The sequence below is a fragment of the Uloborus diversus genome, chromosome 7, assembly GCF_026930045.1.
Source record: "Uloborus diversus isolate 005 chromosome 7, Udiv.v.3.1, whole genome shotgun sequence".
Taxonomy (NCBI): Eukaryota; Metazoa; Arthropoda; class Arachnida; order Araneae; family Uloboridae; genus Uloborus; species Uloborus diversus.
In genome coordinates this window covers 44,203,672-44,229,266 of record NC_072737.1, presented here as the reverse complement: position 1 = coordinate 44,229,266, position 25,595 = coordinate 44,203,672, and the positions used below count along the sequence as shown (strand labels likewise).

The 25,595-nt window shown below is 33.2% G+C and overlaps 1 protein-coding gene across 2 annotated transcripts in view; it reads right to left on the bottom strand.

The window, feature by feature from the left end:
- LOC129225689 (protein shisa-like-2B) overlaps nt 1-25,595 on the bottom strand; it is an 87,846-nt gene that overhangs the window by 2,616 nt on the left and 59,635 nt on the right. The window contains exons 2-6 of one of the 2 annotated variants that reach the window (XM_054860163.1): nt 21,089-21,321; nt 12,950-13,115; nt 10,403-10,527; nt 6,384-6,521; nt 4,239-4,368 (exon numbers count right to left, since the gene is read on the bottom strand). In XM_054860163.1, the coding sequence (XP_054716138.1) occupies nt 4,239-4,368; nt 6,384-6,521; nt 10,403-10,527; nt 12,950-13,115; nt 21,089-21,140 (611 nt within the window). In that variant the 5' untranslated portion in view covers nt 21,141-21,321. The remainder of the gene's footprint in view (nt 1-4,238; nt 4,369-6,383; nt 6,522-10,402; nt 10,528-12,949; nt 13,116-21,088; nt 21,322-25,595) is intronic. The other variant, XM_054860164.1, reaches the window with a different exon arrangement.

The window sequence follows — 25,595 nt, the reverse complement described above, 5'->3', positions numbered from 1 at the left end:
TTGCAAAAGCAAAGCAAAGAGCGAAAATTGAAAGTTATTTTTAAAGCCTTGCTTGAATTAATTATAAATATTTTATTTGTTAACAAACATAAGATGGCAACAGTTAAAAATTTTAAATCATTGAGATAATATTTCCTCTTGGAGCGATTGGCGTCAAAATTGAACCAAAGCCTGTTTACATATGGATTAACATACATTCCAAATTTCAACCAGAACGTAGTATTACTTCTTGAGATAGGGCACTCACAATGGAAAAAAAGAACGGGCGATTGCGCTACTCCCTTTCTAGCTGTTGACACCAAAATAAAATCAGCTCTTATACCCACTAAGGGCTACTTGCCGATAAATTTTTCTTTCATTCCGTTCATTATTTCTTGAGGTACAGCAGTCACAATTGACGACAAAAAAAGTTTTATAGCTCAACCCCCGTTTGAGTTATTGACACCAAAATTGAATCAGCACCTGTTCCTGTTGATAGCAACATATGGATTAAATTTTGTTTGACTCCACCAGCTACTTCCTGAGGAATAGCAAGCACGTGTAACTCAAAAAACGTCCCATTGCTCCACCCCCCTTGGAGGAATTCGCGCCAAAAACCAATAGGCTCAAGTTCACATAGGGGCACATATGTGTACCAAATTTCGTTCGATTTCATGCGGTAGTTTTTGCTGTAGAGCGGCCGCAAAAAACTGGTCACACACAGACGTGACACACACACATACACACACACAGACAGACAGACAGACATTTTCCAAAAATAGTCGAAATGGACTCAGCGCACCTCAAAACGCTCGAATCCGTCAAAATTCGAAATTCGAAAATTTGCACGAATCCAATACTTTCTTCCATATATTAGAAATAGAAGAAAGTAAAAAACATCCCTTTTTGAATTAGAATTCAGGATGGGGCACAGTGAGATTGTCTCACTCTGTCCCTACTACGACTGTCTCACTGTACCCCACTCCGCCTTTTTCTTCTGATTTACCATTTTAAGTAGCTCGCTTAAAGCCTATCCTAAATGTTTTCAATGATAAATAGTGATATAAGTAGAACAATGAAAGTAATCAAATGGCTAATTTTTATTCATAAAAGAGAATTTTATAAATCGATGCATGCGAAAGTCAAAAAAGAAACTTTGTTTGCCTGAAATCAGAAAAATAACGGTCATTTGTTTGGAAACTCAAGCAACAGCTTCATATTCCAGAATCCACGTGGTCGATTGCTGCAGATTCAGGGGTGCCTAGCATCATTTACAGATTGTAATTAAAAATCCAAAAAAATAGCTTTATCTTACTGTACCCCACGTCTCACTGTGCCCCACCCTCCTCTACTTTTCTAAACTAATTTTTTCTTTAAAATGCTACAAGTGGAAAAGATTTATTGAATTTTATATACACCGGTTGGGTTTCTGTAGTCATTTTCAAAATTATCTTCTAAATTGTCTAATTTTAGTGATGGATGAGAGTGGACTCTATCGTTTATTCTCCAACACGCACCAGCTATGCAAACCTGGTTTGTTGTAGCATCGCAACAAGAAAGAGCATTAAATTAAGATTTTAAATCAACTATTATTACATTCTTTTAAATTTAAACACAATATTTACGGAAAAATGCGCTACTTCTGACACATAATTTTGTTGAATGAAGTAGGGACATTTAAGTAAACGAAAACATGGGATGTATGGGAACAAACTCTATAAACCACACATGTATGTCGGTTTTGAAACTATGCTGCTAGTGAGCAAGGATTAGGTAACATGCGGGAAGGGCTCTGCGTATTTCCAAACAATTGTGTAGGCGTCATCATTGTTTAAAGATGCCACTGTGAAAAATATTGTTCTTTAAAGTTTAGTGATCTTACATTTACTTACTTGCAGATCTACACATGAGGCATTTAGAAACAAGGAGATGTAAGTGCCGAAACTAAAAAATTTGGAGATAAGCTGTAGAAACGGTAGGAGAACTTGTCCTCTGTTATGGGTAGGATATAGTAGGGTAGGGCATGTTTACGCGAGTTTTTTTTTTTTTTTTCAATGAATTTTCAAAATTTTATGTTTTAACTTAGGAAAATTTAGACTTTGCGGTTTTATGAAGCAGTTAATGGAGTCAAAATTGGTATATTCAGTTGTTGCTCAGTTTGTGTTTTTAACCGTTAAAAAAAATATTTTTTAGTCCATGTCTGGGTTGCGTAAACGTGTCCCGGAGACGGGGCACGTTTATTACGCATATTTATTTTGATACCTAACGTGGTTCTATTAGTGTTTTGAACATAATGGGTTACCATCGTTAAAATAAAGCAATTTTATTACAGACTAAATAGCGTACAAAGTAAAAGCTGAACGGGCATGAAGAGAGCGCTACATGATTGTAAGCTATAAGATTCGAATTTGTAACTCAATTAAAAGTTAAATGGTGATTTTCAAAACTAACTAGCCTGAAAATACTAAAACATTTTGAGACAGTTCGGAGCGAAAAAACGTCAGGGCACGTTTAGAAGTAAGACACAGTAAGAAGTGCTTAAAGATGCTCAGGCGTCAACGCGTAAACTTGTCCAGTCGCCAAGTTTGAATTTATTTTGAACGTAGAAAATAATAAAATAATAATAATAATAATAATAATAACAATTCAGCTCATACAAATACCATTCTCAAAAAAGGATAAAATTCTGCTAATTTTTATATATTTGTTCTTTCTTAATTAAGTATTATTTATTCACTATAATCTTCAAAACGTTCAACTCAAAATTTACTTGACTTGGTAGAAGACAGGTTACTCTTTCTGCATGCTAAACCGAAGCTCGACTGATGCTCAAAAACTTGTGAGGATATTTGCTAGGGAGCAGCATCAATATGTTGTGGCTGTTGGTTCTCCAGTTATTATTCGATTTGAAAAAAGGCACTGCGTAAACGTGTCCCATGAGTAAACGTACTCCGTTCTACCCTACTAGTAGCCCTGGTAGGTGCTGCTAGGCATAAGGATTTGTGAAATCCCTAGTATCTGATCTTTTAATGCATTTTAACTAGAACTTCAAACCTTTCTCTCACATCCATTTGCTTCTCACTGCCTCAAATGCCGATTAACTGGCATCAACTAGTTTTACTCATCATGTGGAAGGTAAATAAAAGCTTTTAGTCGAGAATTTCACCTTACCTGCTATTTTTGATAGGCCATTTAGGGGTCTTCATCTACCCCATGAATCCTATACTCTGGGGTAAATGAAAAAAACTAGCGTTTTTACTTTTCCATTTCTTTGAAAGATTATTTTGATGCAAATTACATCTTTGTATTTTACATTAATTCAGCACGTAATTTAATCGTTTGTTTGAGTTTATTTAATTACGTTATTTGGATGATTTAGCTGATTGCATGCGACCTAATATGAGCCACAAATTGAAAATCAGATTATGTATCGTGTGATTACCTTCTTAGATGAACCTCATGGGGGAAATATTTGGGTTGTTCCTCTTACCCCCTAGTTTCTGGCTAAAAGGAAACACGGTGGACTAAAAAGAAACATAATTTCATTCCGAAAAAATCGGTCATCCCATCCAGAGACTACGGTTTCGTCCTTTTCATGGACTAATTAGTCTGGAATAGAGAATACTGAGATGGCTCAGCTTCATTCAGATGACATCTACCTCCCACTAGGTTATTCCCTATTCAAGACTGATAAGTTCATGAAAAGGATGAAACTACAATCTCTGGATGGGATGACCGGCTGTCAATATATTGCTTGTAGTTCTTTCTTAATCTGGCTTAGGGGTGGTAACTTACTGCTTTTTTTTAATGGTTTTATTTGCTAACAAACAATCATCAGGTTTTTTATGCCCAGTTAATCTCTGAGAGTGTAGCCTAGAACACATTGCAAAAAATGCTACGCTCAGTTCATCCAAAAAGGGAAAGATCTAAAGTTGAAACCATTGAGAAGAGATAAAATGAACAGAGTGAAGATTTTCATTCGGGAAGGAAAGACCCCAAGTCACGTGATAACTTTAAAGAAAAGCATTGGAAGAAATCGGATTTCTTCGCAAGTTTTGAGTAAAACGTGTCAGCCATTCGTCGTTGTTGAGTCACGTGACTTGAGCTCTTTGCCTAAGCTTTTGCTTAGTCAATGATTGGACTAGCTCCTTTCATTTACTTATTCCTGCTCTACGACTGAAACATCGTAATTCTGTTTCGTTTACTCCAATTGACCTAACAAAGATAGCCTTTTCAGCACTATGAAGGAAATGTTTTACCTATCGTGAATAGTATTTATTGTCATTGGCACTGCATCACCATTCATGGGTTGTTGCTCGTTGTAAGGCGGTGGGGGATCCGACGGAGCGTCGTATCTCAGCCCCATTCTTGACATCTGTAGAGTGGATGCTGAAAAAAAAATTAATACAAAATCATCAATAGTAAAATACACATTTTGAAGCAATTGATATTTTTTTATTTTAAGGATCATAAATGTGTACGCGACAGTAAAACGCGTATTAAAATAAAATTCTAAGTAAAATTTATAATGTAGCGTTTTGTTTCTAAACTGCAAGAATGTGTTTGTATAACTGTCCCATCGCTCACTCCTTTCAAAAACGTCACGTCTCAAAAATGTGCGCTTTTGAGTTATACATTTTTTTTTTTTTTTGGAACTGCCATGAATGAGTAGCATTTCTCTGCGAGATCAGCATTTCTACAACTTAATATTTTACCGTTCGAGAGAAAAAGCGTTGTAGTTGCATTTTCAAAGATTTTCTTAACGTTCTTTTTAAGAATGTCACATCTTGGGTTGTGACTGATCATTATGAATGAAATATCTGTGTCGTTTAGTGAAAGATGAAATGATTATTCCAAAAACAGTTTTTCGCGCGAAAATAGCATTTTTCATTATTGTTTTTTTTAATCAAGAGCGCACTATTTGTATTTATTTTGGTATTGTTGGTATTGTAAGGAGAACGTTCAGTATTAATAGTAGCATATTTTGAGACATTTCAAATAGCATCTTTGAAATTCAGTGTAAGAACGTCATAAATAAAACACAACTTTTTGAAACTTGAAGAAGTTCAATCAGTGTCGTAAAATATAGTTTTACTACATGATAGCTTACTTTTAATTTTTAAAATCACTCTTCTGAAAAATCACGTTTTTTGAGTTATGACGTTGAAAGGAGTGAACAACATGTGTCAAAGGTATGCGAGTGGGCATGGTTAAGTGTGACACTTTGTGACACGAGGGGAGGGGGATCAAATATATTTTTTTAATAGGACACTGTTTATCGATAGTCTACGACTAAAGGGTAAAATGAGAAAATTACAAAAAGCAATATTCAAATTGTATATAAAACTAGCATTCCCGTACCCGGCATTGCTCGGGTAATGGAATTAGAAGAGGTTAACAGTGCTTGGTGCACCTAGTTTCGAAAATCCCCTATAATAATTACTTATTACCTATAACTTTTTCTAATTTGGGGAGGATCCCGGGGCCCCTGGGCTCCTTATATATATGCCCTTGTCCTTAACCGATCTTTAACTGTTACTAACGATCCTTTTAAAGTATTGATTATCTTTGCAAACACAGGCCATCTACATTTTATTGTTATACCTATGTTTAAGCAAGAACTTCTTTGTATACAACATTTTTAGTTTTTTTTCTGGTGCTAAAATTATTAAGCTGCTTGATGAACTGACTTCGGAGCAAGCTACATAAAATTGGCCGTGTGAAAAAAAAGTCTTCTCTTAAATCGATCCCCACTACTTTTAATGTCTGTCCTTGTGACTTATTAACGGTTATTGCAAAGCAAACTTTTACAGGAGACTGCACTCTTCTAACTTCAAAAGGATAGTCCGCCTGTGATGATGTTCTTAAAACTTCGTTTCTAGTTTTGAAAAATATGAAAGCAAAATACAGAAACATTATGATTTGACTTGAGAAAAGCCTCGAAGAATCACGCGAGAAACAAAAACAATATCAAATTTATAGTTCGCTATCGACCAAAAGTTGAGATGAAGTACTGAATAATGATTTGAATGGAGGAAAGCCTTCGAAAATAAGGGATTTGAATTTCAATGACAGGTTTTAATTTCGCAGAAATTAAGAGGTATTAATTAATTTCTCCCGAACTAATTGAGATTTCAAAAAATCCTTTCTTAGTGGTTACTTTCGTAATCATGCGGACATGCCTGCCAAATTTCAAGTCTGAAGCTTCAGCGGTTTCGGCTGTGCGTTGATATATATATATATATATATATATATATATATGTATATATATTATCTCAGGACATTGATTTTTATATATTAAGATAAAGCTTATGTTAATGATTTTCTTTAAGATATATTTTCAAACCTCAGCTTGGTTATTTATGAAAACAACTCCATATTCAATGTTATAAAAATGTTCTAACCTCTATGCAAATTCATAGCATCCATATCTATCATTATGTGTGCGTTGTCATGAGGAGTTGTAGAGGCTGTCGTCTGTCCAGAATACAAGTTAGTCATACCGCTTGTCGTGCTGCTGCAATGAAGATTGTAGAATGGTCCTGCAATTTAAATCAGTATGTCATTATTAATCAAGGAAAAAAAAACAAATAAAATAATACAGCAAAAACCAGTATCAGTAAACAAGTTTAAAATCTTTCTTTGTTGCTAGATTTACAAAACTGATGATAAAAAAAATTTCTTAATGCGAACATAAACAGAGGAAATCGAAAAGAAGACCTTAAAAGAACTAAAAAGTAAGATAAACTGGAAATCATTAAGAAAAGATCTTATTTCATTATGAAAGATGAAACGTGTCGTAATGCTATGCTCATTACGACATGCTTTTGAGACAGGTCTTTATGGGCTTACAAAAAACTTTTTGAAACGAAATGTGCAATTTCAAATCACTGGAATGTTTTCTAAAAAGTAACGTCGTAATAATAATTAAATCAGTTACTTTTCTGTTATTTTAAGCTTTATTCTTTAACCAGAATTAATCAATCAATTCCTTCAAAGAAAATTTGATTGGGAAACTGTCGAGTTGTGTAAAATTTCATCCAAGACTCGATGTTTTTTAAATTTTTATTAAATACTAGAGGACCCGACAGACGTTGTTCTGTTCAAACTTTGCAAATTGAAAAGTTAAAAAATTTCAATAAACTAATAATGTTTGAACCGGTCTGTTAAAAAAGAAGAAATAAAAAAAAATGTTTTAAGCTGCTATGGTGTCAGAATTCGTGTATTTATTACAACTTGATTTATCTGATGCCCACTGAGCAGTTGTTCTATTAACTATTTTTTCTCTCGTACTTGATGGTTTGTTCTTTCAGCCATACTCAAAAGATAAAAAACGTCTTCAGATATTAAGTGAAAAAAAATCTAACTACAAATCTAGAACAAACGGGAAATCCCGCTGCAACATCCCCCATATGAAAAAGAATAAAACAATCGAAAGAATATCGTTTAGAAAAATGATAAAGGTAAAAAGAGTTCTCTGAATAAACAAAAATCACTCATCCCTCCCCCCCCCCCCCTCCCGATGCAAAATAAGCATATTCTTCAACTAAAATGATTAAAAACGATAAACAATTCTTTGCAATTTGAAATATTTCGCCAAATAAACAAAAATTACAAAAAATTACATTAACAATATCTTTAAAATGTAAACAAATGATCGCGCCACTCTATTGTTTATAGCCAAAGTCGCCAAGCCACCACGTTACTGTAATCCAGCCGATCAGTGAGAGAAGCCAACTCCGACCGATTAGCGGTTCGATCTTTTGAACCAACACTTTTTAAGTTTCATATATTGCCCAATTTGTTCTTTCCACCAAAGATAAATATTTTCCACTGCACTGATCTTTTGTGTACAGAGCTACCCTGTTGTAATTTATCTGGACGAAAATAAAATTTGTTTCGTCTTTAAATTCCACCATCTTTTCCTTTAATAATGTACTGATTAATTAGATGATCCTTAAAGTATTCTTGACATTGGTGCCAAAACTCAGATGGATTTCAGCCGAGAAACAAATGTTGCTATATACGGTACTTTCTGATCATTTGGTTAGGAAAACCTAAAGCACCGATCCGGTAACATAGTTCACCTATGACGGCAAAACACACGTTTTGCATGAACCTTACAGTACTTTACTTTAAAATATATCACTGGACCTAAAATCGTTCCTTTCAAGAGAAATGAAGGCTTCACTCTCTCTTTCAAAGTTTTATCTATTCTCAATTGACATATTACAGTAGGAAATTTCATTATAAAAAGCAGAACTGGCTTTCTTATCGTCTTTTGGCAACGGGTTAAATATTTATTTCCGTTCTCGCGCAACAATAGGTTAAAACAAACATTAATCGTTTGGGAGATTTTACCATCCAATGTTTAAATTAATTAATTAATTAACAAAAACGTTTCTGATTCGATCCATCGCGCTTCGAAACCATGCTTGCCACAACTTAATTACATACAAAAAATTTGATCAAAATCGGTCCAGCTGTTTAAAAGCCTTATGGTGACAAACGTACGCACAGAAGATTTTTATATATTAAGATGTGTTTAAATGTTTATTATTAACATATTTCTTTTATTATGCTTTATTGAATTTTTTCTCCAGTTTCTGTTAATATTGGTTTTATTGAAACTTTAGTCAATATCTTTTGAAAACTGTTTTTGAACTTAAGTTCGTAAGTGACAAATTTGTTCTTTGTGTCATAATTTACTTTTCCAGCTGATTACAAAGGATGGAAACTAAATTGATATTAATCTTTTGGAGAGTAAAAATTTAGAAACCACATTGCAATTCACTGTTAAGTGGCCTTATTTGAGTGCTGAGATCCATTATTTATTCTTTTTAAGGAAAATTTTCTTTCCGAAGATTTTTTCCGCAATATACTTACCTATAAAGTTACAAAATGCAACATTATTCTACAGTGCTGGCCAAAGTATTAGACTAAAGAGGTTTTTTTTTTTTTGTACACTATTTGTACTAAAATACTATTTATCTTACTGTTAAAGTACAGTACATACTGTACACTGATTATTACGTTATTTTAGCACAATTTAATGTTTGCAGGTGGCAGCACTATCTGCTTTGTTTATTTTTTTTGTTTATCTACCTACCAGGAACATAACCTCGATAAACTTAAACAGTTCACTAGTTCTTTTTATTAGTGTGTTCTATTATATTTAAAGTTAGTTTTAGGTAATTAGTGAGTATATGTATGTGAGTATATATAATAGTGAGTATAAACAATTTTTTAACCTTCTTTTTTTAAAAGTTATGAAATGGTGTAAATCTTGTGAAAAGTATGTCAAAAAGATTTAAAATGCTCGTCAAGAACAAGGAAATGCATCCTAAACATTAGATAATTATTTCACTGTTCGTTAGTGTGTCTATAGTTATGCAATCAATAAAGAATTTGCTTTTAAAACAGTCTTTGTCTAATAATTTAGCCAGCACTGTAACTTGAAAGGAGTTATTAGTTGGGCAACAATAATCACATGAAGAGCTAACTTTTTTAAATTTAAGCAAAAGTAAAATAAAATTGAATTTCATTGCAGAGCTTTTATGCTGAAACTGATATGTTTATGCACAATTGAAAGAGTTTCTGAAACCAAAAAGCCCGTAATTGAAATATCTTAGAGAATTGGTGCTTTAAGAAAGTTGTTTTACTCATTCCTTTTTTTCTCCCTTGGGGTAGAAGAACAGTTTTATAGCATTACTAGTGGTACCCGCACGGCTTTGCCTGTAATAGAAAAATAAAAGGTCTTTTGGTTCGCCTGTATATTTAAAAATAATGTGTGGTGAATTTTCTCGCCAATTGGCTTGTTACGGTTCCACCTCATGATAATTTCGTGATTTACTCGTCCATCTTATGATAATTTCGTTCTTAAAATTGGTATAGAAAAAGAGCAAAATTGAATTTTCGAAAAATCGCTTCGAGGTGCACACCCCATGCTACAAACTAACTCTGTGCCAAATTTCCTGAAAATCGGCCAAACGATCTAGGCGCTATGCGCGTCACAGAGATCTTGACAGACAGAGATCCGGACAGCGAGAGAGAGAGATCTGGACAGACAGAGAGAAACCCGGAAAAACAGAGATCCTGACAGACAGAGAGAGATCCGGACAGAGACTTTCAGCTTTATTATTAGTAAAGATAAATCATTAAATTTGCATCATTACATTTAGAAAGTCTTATAACAAAAAAGAAGGGATGTATTAGATTGCTATAAATAGATTTTAAGCCACTTGGGAGCATATAGCTCGCTCTATAAGCTCTTTTTAGAGGACTATTACAACTTCTATTAGTCAAGTTAATCTCCAGAGCAATTTGTTTTTGCTGAAACTAAGTGAATGTCATTTATTTATTTCAGACAAAAAAAAACTTTTCTTTAAAATATTTAAATTTAAACAAAAGAAAAATAACATACCTCCATTAATAGAAGGATGAGCTCGTCTGTAAGGGGGGCATTTCCTGCACACAAGACATGAAACCACAGCTACGAGGATGAGAACAACTACCGAGCCCAGTGTTGTACCCAGAATTACAGACTGGCTAAGGGAAAAAAAAGAACACTACTCATTCAACTTTGAATGTACCTACGTTATCCGTAAAACACCAGGCTTAAAGCTGCAATTCAACAGTCCTAAAGACTAAAACTAATATTATATTGGTAGCTAAATTATGATTAGGAAAAATTTATTAGCCAAAAATTACATAATTAAAGTACTGAGGACATATTAGGGTAATAATAATATCAGATGGCACCATTGTACCTACTGATGCCATGTACCAATGCAAATAATTTCAAAACCATAATGCAACCAGAACAAAGGTGTTCTTACTGAAGCAAATATATTTTTAAGTATTTTACAATGTATATTAAAATAATATGTTTTTGTATGATATAGTAAATTGTATTTTTCTTAACAGCAGTGAAATGAAAGAAATAGTAGCTTCACAGAGTTGTAACGAACGCCTCTCTAAAGCTATTCGGAACAGTACCCATAACTAAAAGTCTAACTTCGTATAATAAAGTTTCAAACATACCATTTATAAAAAGACAATTTAGATATCCGCTCAATGTTTGATGCAAGTGCATTTAGAGTTTAGTCTGGTATTTAATTAATGCATTTTAATTCCAACCATTGTTCCGTTACATTTTTATATTTTTTACTATCTTTTTTTTTTTCAGTTTTTTTACTTTTTTGGATAAACTCGGGTTTTCCCTGGATGAAGTCCAACCGTGAGTTTTATTCTTATTATTTTTTAATGGTTATGAAAAGTATTGGAATTCCACAACACCTTGAAATTGATTCGTTTAATTGTAATTTCTTTTCGATTTCAGAACAATAGCCTTGATTAATGTTTGCTCAAAAACAATGAAACATAAGAAATTGGTGTCACTGAAATAAATTAAAAGCAGCATAAGCAAAAGAAAATTTTTTATATCTTTCATTTATATTTCAGAAAAGTAAACGAAGATTATATCTCCGTAACGTAAATAACATTTAAGCGTTAAATCTTCAATGCAACATTTAAGCTTAAATGCGGATCTTCGGATAATAACGGCCCATTTGTTGAGCTCGTTATAAAAGATGATACTGAGTTAACCATGAAGTCAAAAGGGAATTTGTTTCCTGCGGAAATGGCATCATTTGATGCCGAGCTTCCTTGGGCAATAATATTTTACTTTGTTGCTTTAACCATCTTTTATTTTATTATCACTCATTATTTTCCATTTTGGAATAGAAACTCGATACTAAACTACATCAGCCGACAAAATATCGCGGTTTCTTTTGACTAATGATCATTTTAAAACGAAGCAATACGAATTGTACTTCATTTTGTTTCTTGATTAGATATTAACTCAGAGTCGTTGTGTGGTAAAATGTGTTTTATTGATTGGTATTTTCAGTAAGATGTATTAGCCGAAGAAACAATTTTCACATTACAAATAAAAACCTGTTTTTGAGTACTTGACTTTACTGTAGCATTTAAGTTCTTTGCAAGAGAGTTATACATATATATTCCTGCCATTAAAAAGCTTGCCTTTAATTATAAAAAACTAACCAGATATAATGCTTGATTTAAAGGAAGTAAAGTTCCAGACAACCTAAAATTCAAACAAAATTTACATTTCTTAAGAAATAAAATGTTGTGAGATTTTGAAAAGGGGATTTTTTTTTTTTTTTTGTCTGATTCGTGTTTTTATGCTGAAATCATTAAGGTAAAATTGTTTGAAAATATTTTTAGAAAATACCTAGTGTCTGGTAAAAGTAATTTTGTATTTGTGGGATTTTTCAAGGAGGTAAGTCTTGATACATGCAATATACCGACAGCCCGGTTACCCCATCCAGAAATGATGACATCTGTCTCCAGCTCAGTTATTTTCCATTCCAGACTGATGAGTCCAAATAAAGACGGAACTTCTGTCTCTGGATGGCGTATCTGTGCTGTCGATACATTGCATGTAGCTCTGCCTTAATGCTGGAATAGGGGCAGTAACTCGCTGCTTAATATGTCTTGATGGCTGTACTTTTTACTTTCATATGTACAGAAATATCCTTAACTTCATTTTGCATTTATGTGAACGTAATGCCGTATAAAATTTCAGCAATGAACCCTTAAGTGCACTTTTACCACATTAATCATTTTGTTATTTACATTTAATGATTGTTTGTTTAAAAAGTAAGAATAACGTCGGTTCTGTTAAAAATACGACAACTTGTATGCCAGTACAAATAAAAAAAGCAATAAAGAAGAGTTAAAATTGTGTTATTTGTACTGGTATAAACGTTGTCGTATTTTACTCATTTCTTTATTTCTTTGTACAAAGTTTTTTGACTGCTTTTTTACATACTTCACTTAATGTTTTTTTAAAACATCATTTTACTATTATTAGTTTTCACTGTTTTTTGAATGATTATAATAAGGATTTAATTTAAACAAATGTCGTGTTAACTTATAACAGTACCTGATGCCAGGTCCAGTATTATGTTCCTTTCTTGTGCAGCAGTATTTATATAGAACAGTTCCACAACAGTAGACAGTTTCACCACTGCGCATGCGTGGACACTCGAAGCCAGTATTCCACTTTCCAAATACGTCAGTATATCCAGAGCAAAAATCTGAACCTAGAACTAATAGTTTAAATGACAAGGAGACTGTAAACATGGTATCAATCTATTGAATGCACTGTACCATTGAAAACATGCAGTACTATTGAAGCATGGTTAATTTTAGTACTCTTTACACATACTCAACGTTGCGATTAAAATTTAGCAAGAAAAACAAGCATTAAGCATTACTTCTGTATTACTGTTTAAGTTTTGTTAATGCAGTTTGAGTTTTTTTTCATATATTGATATTGTTTTTCCGATGCAAGTAATGGTGCATCATCTATCGCCGCCTCAAATCTACAGTAGGATATCTTACTGTTATTCCTGGGCTTCAGGGGCGACGATATATTAGAATAAATAAATAAATGTCGTTAATATTATTATTTGAAAAGAGAGACATTCATAAATGCATATGTAAGACATAATGAATCTGTAGTTCTAGGATAGAAAACGAAACAATTTTTTTTTTCAGTAATATAAATTAAAAAAAAAAACGTGCAAAAAAGGGTGTACAGATCCAACCAGTTGAAGATTTTGAAAAAATAACTGTGTAAGGGGGTTTTGTGTCGTCAGAATACTATTATAAACTCTGCACATTAGGGCGTATCAAGAGAAAAACCGAAGCTTACCGGATCTTTTAGCGGTAGTGCGGAAAAGTTGTGAACAGCCATCATTAAAATGGGTGAGAAATCTTAAATTTCTAGATTGATATCTTCTTTCGCCTCAATGGGCAGAAAGTTTCGAAAATTGGACTAAAAATGATTTTAAAAATTAATAAGTAATACCAGATATTGTCGATCAGTTTGGGGTAGCGCCAAAAAGGTGCTTGTTTGCAAAAACTTTAAACATAAAAATATTTAGAATTATGGTTTAATATCTTCTGCTGTCTCATCAACATCAAATTTTATAAATTTTGACGGACTTGGGTTCTTTCTGCCTTTCCAGAGAGACTTGTACAGGAATTGTAAAATAAATTTGATTTTTACGTTAGGGTAGGAAATCGTATGCAAGTATGAACAATTATTTTTTTACTTTTTAGTTCCTCTTTGTTTTTTGAAGGCGGTTCTTTTTTTTTTTTGAAAATTATTTATTTTCTTTTGAAATGTAATCAGTAAATGTCTGTTTTTTTTTTTTTTTTTGGAAACTAATGTAGAATTTATCTTTATTTTTGTAACAACAGATAAATTTTTATAGATCAATTTTATGATTCATTAATTTCAGCAATACTTAAAATAATAATTGATGTTTAGTTTAAAGAAACATTGGTCAAAAATTCACTAATGCTTTTAAAGTTAGAATGTAGTTATTTCAAAACGAACTTACTTTTAACTTTCGCTGTATTTTTTCTAATTCTTCAGACATGAAAGTTAACAGGTATGTTAAAAGGCAAGCTTGCAATTTAAAAAAATATTTTAAAATAAATAAATGCAACGCTTACTTTCAGTTACTTTCCTTTTCAAATTTGTTTTTACAATTATTAGAAAAACTTAAATATTATGAAATTGTGAGAAATATTTGAAAACATACTAAAATTCTCACGCTTTCTTTAAAAATGCCTGTTTTAAATGTCTCTTTAAAATTTAACAAAGAACACTTATTAAATATTTCAGTGAACAAAATCTCGAATCCCGATGTGACAATTTTTGCAATGACTATATCTTTGACTGAATTTACCTAATTATCAGTTCGGAGCATTTCACCACATGTTTACGTTAATTAGTTAAGAAGATGTCAAAGTGACTTTAGGTGCTGCTTGTTTCTCCTTTAGTTAAATGCGAATTGGATTCTTGATCATTATTTTTTTAATTAAAAAAAAGCAATTATATCAAAAACGAAAACGAGAGTACGAGAGAGAAAAAAAAAAGAAAAAGCAGAACTCCTTCAAAAGGGTTCATCGTGCTATTCTACAATGGTGGCAAAATCTATACTTATTAATGAATTATTGCAAATCAATGAAAAGATTGAAAAGAAAACACTAATTTTTTTTAAAAAAATTCTTTTAGTATTATTATTAATACCGTATTTTATTCACAAGAAAAAGTATTCTCGTGTGACTTGGCATAAATAAATACCACCGTGTCATGTTATCATAAATCTCTATCCTTAACGCCAAACTTTTCACATCAAAATATTTTTTTTTCTTTTAAGGAGGATTCCTACGGACAAATAACATTACTCAGATCATGGTTACGCTATTATTATGCAGAAAGACAACCAAAGTAAAAACAAAAACTACGCGACTTTATGATCAAGGGGGATTTTGGAAGAAAAAACGTGGCATGTATTTTACCGCCTCATGTCGTTTTTGGTCGGTTGACAACAAAGAATGTAACGATGATGGATCGCCTCCATTATGTTCATCAAGTTCTTTTGTTTCAAACAATTTTATTCGATATTGAAAAACGAAAAACAGGAGAAGTTATTTTGGCGGGAAATATTCAATATTGGTTAGAATTCTCAGTCTTGGGAAATGCTTTAGTTATTGGAATTAATCCCCAAGTTTGCCGACATTTCGAAATTGCTCCCCCCTTAAATATATCGAAAAGTACGATTGAAACTAAAAACCTGATGGGGGGGGGGACTTCGTGTCGGCAAAACTGGGGACACACCAGTTATGGAGTAGGGGAACAGGTTACTGACATTACATTCATTATAAACAAGGAATAAGTATTGCGTTGCATAATTCCATCAGTTAGAAGCATACAAATTCCACAGTGTAGTATGATTATGTTTATTCCTCAGGTTTAAAAAACAGCAAATAGGCATTGTCATTGATCTACTAGCAATTTTGTCTACTTCATCTGCAGGATTATGCCTTCAAAAAATTCATGTCTTATTGACATCCTATGTAACCTATACTCATATTATTTTTACCCCTGAAATTAATTGAACACCCAGTACAAGACACTATAGCTTAAAACGCTTTTACGTAACATTTTAAATAGAACTAGCTGCATTTCCCGGCTTTGCCCAGTTTACTTTGAAAATAAAAAGTGTGTCAAGTGACGTATATTCAATATAGTCCAGTCATTTGGTCGAAAAAAAAGGGGTTACCTGGAAAGTTTTCCGGGAGTTTTGAAAATTGGTAATTTTATAGATTTTGATGTGCTTTTTTCGAATTTAAACTTTGCCACCTCGTATCTTTGCCGCTCGCGCCGCCATATTAAAAAAAAATGGCGTCTAAAAGCGGTATTTTGATGGTATCTCCGTTGTGACTTATTTCACGATAAAATCATATTTTACAAAATTAAACTAGAGAATATTTCCTACAATTTATGTCACAACAATTTTTTCGTAAAATAAATAGCTTCGGCGTACGAGCGCCGCAAAGTATTATTTTAACACGCGTTATCGCAGAATAAGTCGTTCCACACTACTTTGAGGTTTAGTCATAACACATCGAGGAAACACAGAGTTTAATTAATACGCATGTAGTACAAACACAAATTCAGTCGATTTACAAGTTAATTTACTAACTGCATAAAAACTCACAATCCACAAATTAAAATTATTTTTGTGGTAGAAATGAGCGAGAGGAAAAAGGGCAATACGGAAACCAAATTCCATTTCAGTTATTTCTTCCTATCAGCACTAAAACACCGAAATAGACTCTTCCAACCAGGCGCCACGTGGATTCCCCCCTCTCTCCCTTTCCGAAATTTCTACCGGTAGAACTCAATAAAATATTTTAAACTGCGTCATCAGCATACTTGTTACGAAAAAATTATTGAAAAAATGGCGTCTAAAAGCGGTATTTTGACGATATCTCCTTCATGACTTATTTTACGACAAAAAAAATCATATACAAAATTAATTTATGCATTATATATATTAATTTACATACAAAATTAAACAAGAAAAATTTCCTACAATTTATATCATAAAGTTTTTTTTTTTTTTTTTGCAAAATAAATAATTTATGCGTACGAGCGCCGAAAAGTGTTATTTAACAGCATTTTCGCGTAGATATTTTTGATCGACCAAGAGTTACTGGTTCACCGTCTTCAGTATCGATTGAGACGTCATGCAATTTCTTCGACATCATCTGCGATGGGATCATCAAATACATCATGAACTTCTTCGTTTTCTATTCCATCATTCGTTTGCTCGAAAACCGTCTCCGTTTCTTCCTCTTCAACGTTATCATGGGATAAACTTTGCGAATTCTCACAATTACCACCTGTAGGATTAGTACACATAACGGAGCATTTTAACCCGGCTTTTCTGCATCCACAGGCTTTTTGACATCCTTTTTTGCATCTGCAAGAAATAAGTCTTAGTAAGGTTTGCGGAGCTGGAGGGTCAAGCGTTATAACAGGAATTAACCCATTCTTATTTCTATTCCATCCCCACTGCTCTGGGTTTTTTTCATTCCCACAACACTGCTGAATCTGGTGATAAGATCGAAAAGAATGTTGTCTTGCTGCTGCTTCTGTTGGAGGTAGCGACGAAATATCAAATTTACTTTTATATGCGGATTTTACAAAGCACTCATATCTGTAGGAGTTTAAAGTCATGTTTTTCTTGCTTTTTTTACATTTCACTTCACTGAAACCGTATAAGTCAAGAAGGAAGTCTTCTCCAGCTTTAGCAATGATCTCTGGATCAGCATTTGGATTTTTAAACGCTTTAATATACTCAATTAAATTTGGATTTTTTCGTAGTAGGTTAATAAATTTCGTTTTTCCTTGATTGAAAAGGGCACATGTTGTATCACAGCCACTAAAGGCATGCAAGAATAAAATATGATCTGCGGATGTCTTATGATAGTGTCAGTTGTATATTGTATATTGTACTGTCAGTTGTATATTTGTTGCGAAATTTTTCCTTTTCCTGGTTTGAGCTAGAGTTGTCAAAAGAATAAGAAGATCTATATCTTCGCCTCCAACAATTACAGAATCGAATGCTGAAGAAAGACTTATCGCAGTATTGATTATTAAAGTGTCTGCATCTTCTGTGGCTTGTTTGAACACAATATTAAAAAAAAAAAAAAACACTTTATGATATAAATTGTAGGAAATTTTTCTTGTTTAATTTTGTATGTAAATTAATATATATAATGCATAAATTAATTTTGTATATATATTTTTTTTGTCGTAAAATAAGTCAGAAAGGAGATATCGTCAAAATACCGCTTTTAGACGCCATTTTTTCAATAATTTTTTCGTAACAAGTATACTGATGACGCAGACTAAATTATTTTATAGAGTTCTACCGGTAGAAATTTCGGAAAGGGAGAGAGGGGGGGAATCCACGGTGGCGCCTGGTTGGAAGAGTCTATTTCGGTCTTTTAGTACAGATAGGAAAAAATAACTAAAAAAGAATTTGGTTTCCGTATTGCCTTTTTCCTCTCGCTCATTTCTACCATAAAAAGAATTTTAATTTGTGGATTGTGAGTTTTTATGCAGTTAGTAAATTAACTTGTAAATCGATTGAATTTGTGTTTGTACTATATGCTTATTAATTAAACTCGATGTGTTATGATAACTAAACCTCAAAGTAGTGTGGAACGACTTATTCTGCGATAACGCGTGTTAAATAATACTTTGCGGCGCTCGTACGCCGAAGCTATTTATTTTACGAAAAAATTGTTGTGACATAAATTGTAGGAAATTTTCTCTAGTTTAATTTTGCAACATATGTTTTTATCGTAAAACAAGTCAGAACGGAGATATCATCCAAATACCGCTTTCAGACGCCATTTTTTCAATATGGCGGCGCGAGCGGCAAAGATACGAGGTTGCAAAGTGGAAATTCGAAAAGAGCACATCAAAATTTATAAAATTACCAATTTTCAAAACTCCCGGAAAACTTTCCAGGTAAAACTACCAGATGACTGGACTAATAGTCAGGCTTAAATAAGAGGGGAAAAAACATCATGCAAAATTTCTCTTCCAAACAATGACAACAGATATTAAAATAGTTTTAAGAAATTAAAGGGAGAAAGATAAATTCAAAAAAGCGTAACCATGGAAACACAAAATGAAATAAGTTTAAATAAAAATAAAAAATTAATTTGAATTCTGATATTCTTAGTTGAAATTATGTTTTTCGCAATCACGAGTTGCGACAGGACCCTACTCATTGGAGTTATTGTTTCTAGAAACGGCTCCTGTCCCCCCAAACGTGCCCCTTCTCCTGGGCGCTTACGTGTGTATAGTTGTGTGTGTGTGTAGGCGCGCATGTATGCGTAGGCCTGTATGTACATAGACCTGTGCATGCACGTAAGCGCGCGCGTGTGTGTAGTCGCCCGTGCATGTGTGGGCTTGTGTGTGCATAGACTTATGTATGCATGTAGGCGTGTGTGTGAGAGAGAGAGAGCGTGCGTGTGTGTAGGACATGGACGCCACCGACCAGGAAAAGCGGATTTCGGGCGACATTGCTTAGGACCGCAGGAGCCGCGCCTACAGAGGACGGTAGGCGGGAGTGCTGCAGAGGGAGGTGGGGGGGGGGGGAGAAATAAAATCAGCGTAACGTCAAGGACAGTCAAATGAGAACAATAAGCAATCGTGATTGCTCAAAAATTAAAATGAGAAAGAAGGAAAGAAGCAATGGATTCAAAAAGCGTATCCGTGGAAGCTCGAAAATAAAACGGTTTAACAACTTGAATAGAGATGAGATTTTTCGAATTTGGCTAGTCACTTTTTTTCTTTAGAAATAGAAGCTTAGTTTTGCTACCATAAGTCGAGATAGATCTTGAGTAAAAAATATCGCTTTTTTCTATGGTGTCAAAAAGAAAACTGTGGGACAGTTTCTTCACTTTTTATTGATAGAGCCTAAAAAAATTTACGCAAAAAACGCAAATAACTCCCTACGTAATTAAGTTAGAGGATTAAAAGTAATTGCGTAGAATGCGGAAAATTCTACCCTTTCCAACAATATACTATAATATTACTATATATATGTGTAAGTAATTTTTCACCCTCATATTCGGGAATTTATGTAAAAATTGCACCTAAATTGGAATAAAAAAAGAACTATTTATCGGGGTTTTTTCGTACTGTTCTGCAAACCCTTCCGGTGCAAAACGAAATATACTGAAAATTTCAGCGAAATCAGCCAGGTAGTTCTCGAGTTTTGCGTGTTCAAACAAACAGATGCTTTTGGAGACTTCATTTTATACTATGTAGAGACACTCCAATTCAGATCTTTCACAGTAACATATACGCATATGTGACATAGACCACAAGATACGTTTTCGCTCAATGTGTACTGTAATATCATACCTAATTTTAATAATTTCCGGTTTCAATCTGTAGCCGATGTTAGGTTTTCCCATTGCATTTAAACGTTTTTCTTTGAGGGGAAATCACCTACTAAATAAAGCATTTCCTATCCTCAACTCCAATAAACTGTAGGGGCGCTGCAACTACAGTCTAATGGCGGCTGAAAAAGGTAAAACAAACAAATTCCGGAATTTTTAACTTGCTTGGAAAGCTTAGTGAATGACAGTAATTTTTCATCGTGTTTGTGAGAAGCTTTCTTTTCTATTCCTCTAAAATTACATGACACCACAAACAGTCTGAAGCCTGTAATTTACCAGAAAGAAAACACGTGGAACGGAATGTTTTACCTTTTTCGGTAGTATTGTTAATCACCGCAAGGTAGCGTATTCGAGCTCTAGAGTTGCGAATTTGCTATGAACAAAAATAGGGATATATTATCTTTATTTTTTTGTTTTAAATGATTTCAGAGGCTTAGTAGCGAATGTTTTTTGTGATTATCTTATTACTTTGATGGAAAGCTGCCTTCTTGGGTCCCATCAAACATCTTTTGGAAATGTTACACGTTAATAAAACTCAACGATGCTGAGTAACTAGTGCTTCTTGCTTTATACTAGTGCTTCTGTTCTTCAACTTTCTCAAAGCAACTACGGCATTGAGTAAAACTGAAAAACGGTGTAAGTGAAGGAAGTTGTCTAGAAATCGCTGCTAAAGGCTATTTCAAGGAAGCAGTTTGATGTGATATGTAGAATTTAAAATTTGGTTTCTCACCTTCATGATCCTTGCTGGCAAGATCTTTAATGTCAGATTCTTTGAAGTCCATTCTTGAGTATTATATTTTTTTTTTTACAAATACGAAGTTGAAAAGTGAAGTATCTTCTAACCTATTCACTAACTTGTGGTCAATTGCGTGCGGAATTCGTTTTTATGAAGATTCTGAAACATTTCACGCATATTTAGTAGTACAATTCAGCTTCTGAAGGTTAATTTAAGTCTTCTAAAATCTGAAATAGAAAAAAAAACTGTATAGGTAATAGAAAACACATTTTTTCAAGCTTGAAAAGAATTAATTATATATAAGTATTCAATGTTATTTTCTGAAGGACAAATCTTCTCTGAAATGCTTTTTTTCTTTCTCGTAAAGAAACTCAACATTAATATTCTCCTCATGAATTGATTATATGCCTGCAAAAATGATAACTGCAAGTTAAACAAAGTGAAAGCTTTTATTATTCGCAGGATATAGCTACAAGAACACATAAATTTAATTGGACTTGTTTAAAGCTTAAAGTTTCTATAAGAAGACTTAAAACTCCATTACTGCAAAAATTTGAAGAAAAAAAAGTATAAAATTCAATTCCTATTTCTGTGCTAAAAATTACTTTAACTGCAAAAGTATGGAATAAATTAGCATAGTAGCAAACGCAAGCGTATAAGATCTAAAAGAGAACTTATCTAGATCACGCGAGTTAAATGCTAGAAAATGTTTTTAGCATCAAAAATCAAAACTTTGCGGAAGAGATAAAACACCTCCTTCCCTTTTTTTCAATGACTAAGAAAGAGAAGTTCTAAGCTGTTACGTCGCGCCGTATTTTATGACAGTAATAAAGCAGCGGATGTTCCAGCGCAGAATTTTTTTTTAGAAATTTAGTGCTAAAAGCTTAAAAGTCTTTGCAGGATTCAAAAACAAAAGGTGTTGAAGACATGGTTTCAGAAGAAATATAACATTGTATAGATTTATATGCGTCTTACGATTTCGATCCAATACCCTTTCCGGTCCCTTCGTTGTTTTTATCAAAAATGTCAATTTTATGAAGGCCGATATCTCTTATCGGGTGGAATTTGCTACATAAGTAGTACGGACATAGTTTTGAGTATGGCGAGCAACTTTAAGTAGTGTATCTGTATGGATTTGCATGTAATTAAATATTGCGAATTATCATTATGTAAAGTTCCTTTATTTTTTTATTTTTATTTTTTTTTAAACTTGAGGTTTTTAGCCTCACGTCGTAAAACACATTTTTGATTCAATTGCCCGTCTATAGGTCTTCGTTAGCATATTATGATTTAAAAATAGTGTATTTATATTGGTGATTAAAAGTAATATATTGATAGAATCCAAAATTTGTGACATTATTCGAGAAAGCCCAAAACTAGTGTGTCCTCTCAACTTCGTGGAATGCAGAATTTTGCGAATAAAAATGTTTTATGAAGTACTTTGAAGGCGTTTTGGATAATTTTTAACATGTCAGTATGTTTCATGGTTGAAAGAAATGCGGTTAGACCAATTGTATCACTTCAGTTCAAAAAAAAAAAAAGTTGCATTGACATCACAAGTCGCCAGTTTTGCAAAAAAAAAAAAAAAAAATCAGTCATTTAAAAAGGTTATGTATTTTTTGTTTAGTGTAATAATGAAAAAGAAATTAAATAAGTAAGTCAATAGAACGCAGTAGAATATGTTCTTGACGCATAAATCATAATCCCACCCCGCTCCCTCCATTATGAAACGTCTTTTCTTAAAATGTTTCCAGACTTTAGTTCTTTATATTTCGATAACTGGAGCCCACGGCAACTGATTTATGTTCTAAAAAAATTGTTCACAATTATCTTTCAATTGCTACTTTTTTTTTCATAATTACACTATTCGTGTGGTTCCCTGACTAGTATTTTAGCACAATGTAATTAACTCAAGTCTCAAGATCAGAATACTACCGATGTAGAATGTATTTTCAATTTTTAAGACTCGCTGATGTTTTTAGGACGATGAGTGTCGCAAACGTGCATTAATGGTTAAAAACATGGAGAACCAGCTTGTTGTCAAAGACATCTACTGAACAACAGAGTATCGTCCATCCAAGTGAATTCGAACTGCCTCCATATGCGTTCATATATTTGAAAATTAGGACTAATTAGAATTTCTGAGTATGAGCTGTAAATAACTTAGAAAACGGAAACTTAAAGGAGATAATGAAAAAAAGGGGTCATTCTGAAATGTAGATATACATGAGTTTGAAATAATATCTCTCGGACAAATTTACCGTCTTACGTCGATGAAATCTAAAACACAAATGTAACGCTGGCTTTTTTTAACCAATAGCCCATCTTTAAAAAATCGACGAAACAAAAGTGAAATAGTATGGGCAAAAGAAAAATCTCAAACTAGAAAAAAAAATCATAAATTTAGTTTGAATTTTGAGATCCTAAATTCTCAAATTATGTTTTTCGTAATCACGAATTGCAATAGGAGCCTACTCGTTGATTTTCTTGTTTCTACTAATGGCTTTTATCGCAACTATAATGTGATTTCAAGACATAAAAATTCAAACAAATGCCAGGGGCTGGATACTGGATATTGTGTACTGGATACTATTTTCGCGTAAAAAGGATGATGTGAAGTCGATAAGGTGTTAATAAATAATTCGATTCCGAGGAACAATGACACCTGCATTATAAACGTAGTAAAGCAAAAATGAAAGAACGCAGATGTCATTCAAGGGTCAAGTGAAAACAATAAGAAATTCGTAATTGCTCAAGAAGAAAAATCCGCAAACGCCAAGTGACAAATTTTTCCTAGAGAATTTCAAGCACTTTTTCAACCCTATTGATGGCCGATCTTAAGTTAAAGTAAGTGCTGTTTATACGTGCTTTAATTTTTAAAAAAATGAAAAAAATAAACACACATGCGCACGCAACGCACACACATACACATTCACGCACATACCTATCAATATATATAAATATAGAAATGAGTAATAATGTTCAGCGTCTGAATATTTATTTTTTAATACTCTTTGAATAATGAGAAGCAATTAGCGTTTTCTCTGTTAAGTTTACTTAGTTTACTAATTTATATGATGTAATAAGTGAAAATTAGCTTTTCCCTTTAAGCCAACAGCACGGAATACATCACGTGTTGTCCTATCAAATGACTAGAGCCTAATCACCGCTATCCCTAGCTCATTTGTTGTCACGTAATTAGGACAGCGTTGGCACTTGCTAACGATAGCATTATGTTACACACATTTGGCCGTGTGTGAGAGAAGCTTAATGCAGTATTGAAGGCAAGCCAGTTAAGAGGGCAGTTGGCTATAAAGACAAATTTTAAGGGTGGGCTACACATCTGAAAACTCTTGAATATCTGGAAAAATATTTATTAATTTCTGGAAAAACTTAGAATTTATTAATTTAAGTAAAAATTCTCGATTTTAAAGCGTTTCATACAATTTAAATTTAATCAAATCAATGAAGATAGAAAACACATCAAATTAACAGAATTACAAAACTTAATTTGAGGGAATAGAAATATTTTAAAACCAAAAAAAGCAAGTATGGATATATACTTCTAAATGGTTTCACTAGCTGCTACTGTCTAACCACGGTATGTATAGAAAAGCAAACATCCGGTTTGCAAGCGGAAATGGACGCATCTATTAGTTTTTAGGGGTGTCAGCGTTTGCAGATGCATGTTAGCCACTAAATTGGGAGGAACATGGGTTCAAATTTTTACTTTCCCCCTCATTCATTAAGACTCGTTTCGACTGTACGCTTGCCAATTCCATGCAATTCGTGGTTGGACTGTATAAGTATTACTTTTGTATGAAGTTTATTGCATTCGTCCATCACTACTAATCCATACTTTGTTATATTATTTACAACTCTTAATCAAGGACGTCCATCCCCCACACCCATGAGCAAAGGTTCCCCTCCCCCCCCCCCCGATCCCCAGCAAATACCAGGGAGTCACCTAAGAGCCAGACCTCCTCCTTTACCTCAAAAACAAAAGAACTCCTACCCCAGTCTTAAGGAGCTAACAATGAGGTCGTTTCCGAAACTTTAAAAGTTTTTTTTTTTTCTGAAAGAGTATGCTTAAAAACATAGGATTTGCCCATTTTTTTCAAGCAATTTGTTTAAGTTTAACATTTTGTTCTTAAAAAAATTTTAATTAGTGCACTTTTCTTGTTTACACTTCTGCCGATGACATCACAAATGATGAAATGCCATTCACTGATGCAATTCAATATATGCAAGGCAATATTTAATTCGCTTCTTGATTATCATAACGGGGAAACGCGGTAGACAGGTGCGCCAAAGTTCATTGTGACGTCATAAAGACCACGCCTTATTTTTAAAACCGGACATTTAAAAAAATTAGTTAAAATTAAGCGTTGAGAAAATGAAAGTTTTTCCTCACTCCATGTTTTTTTTTTCTTTTTTTGACTATTCTATCAATTTTTGGATGAAAGTAGTACTTTTGACTGAAGGAAATAGAAGCTCATTG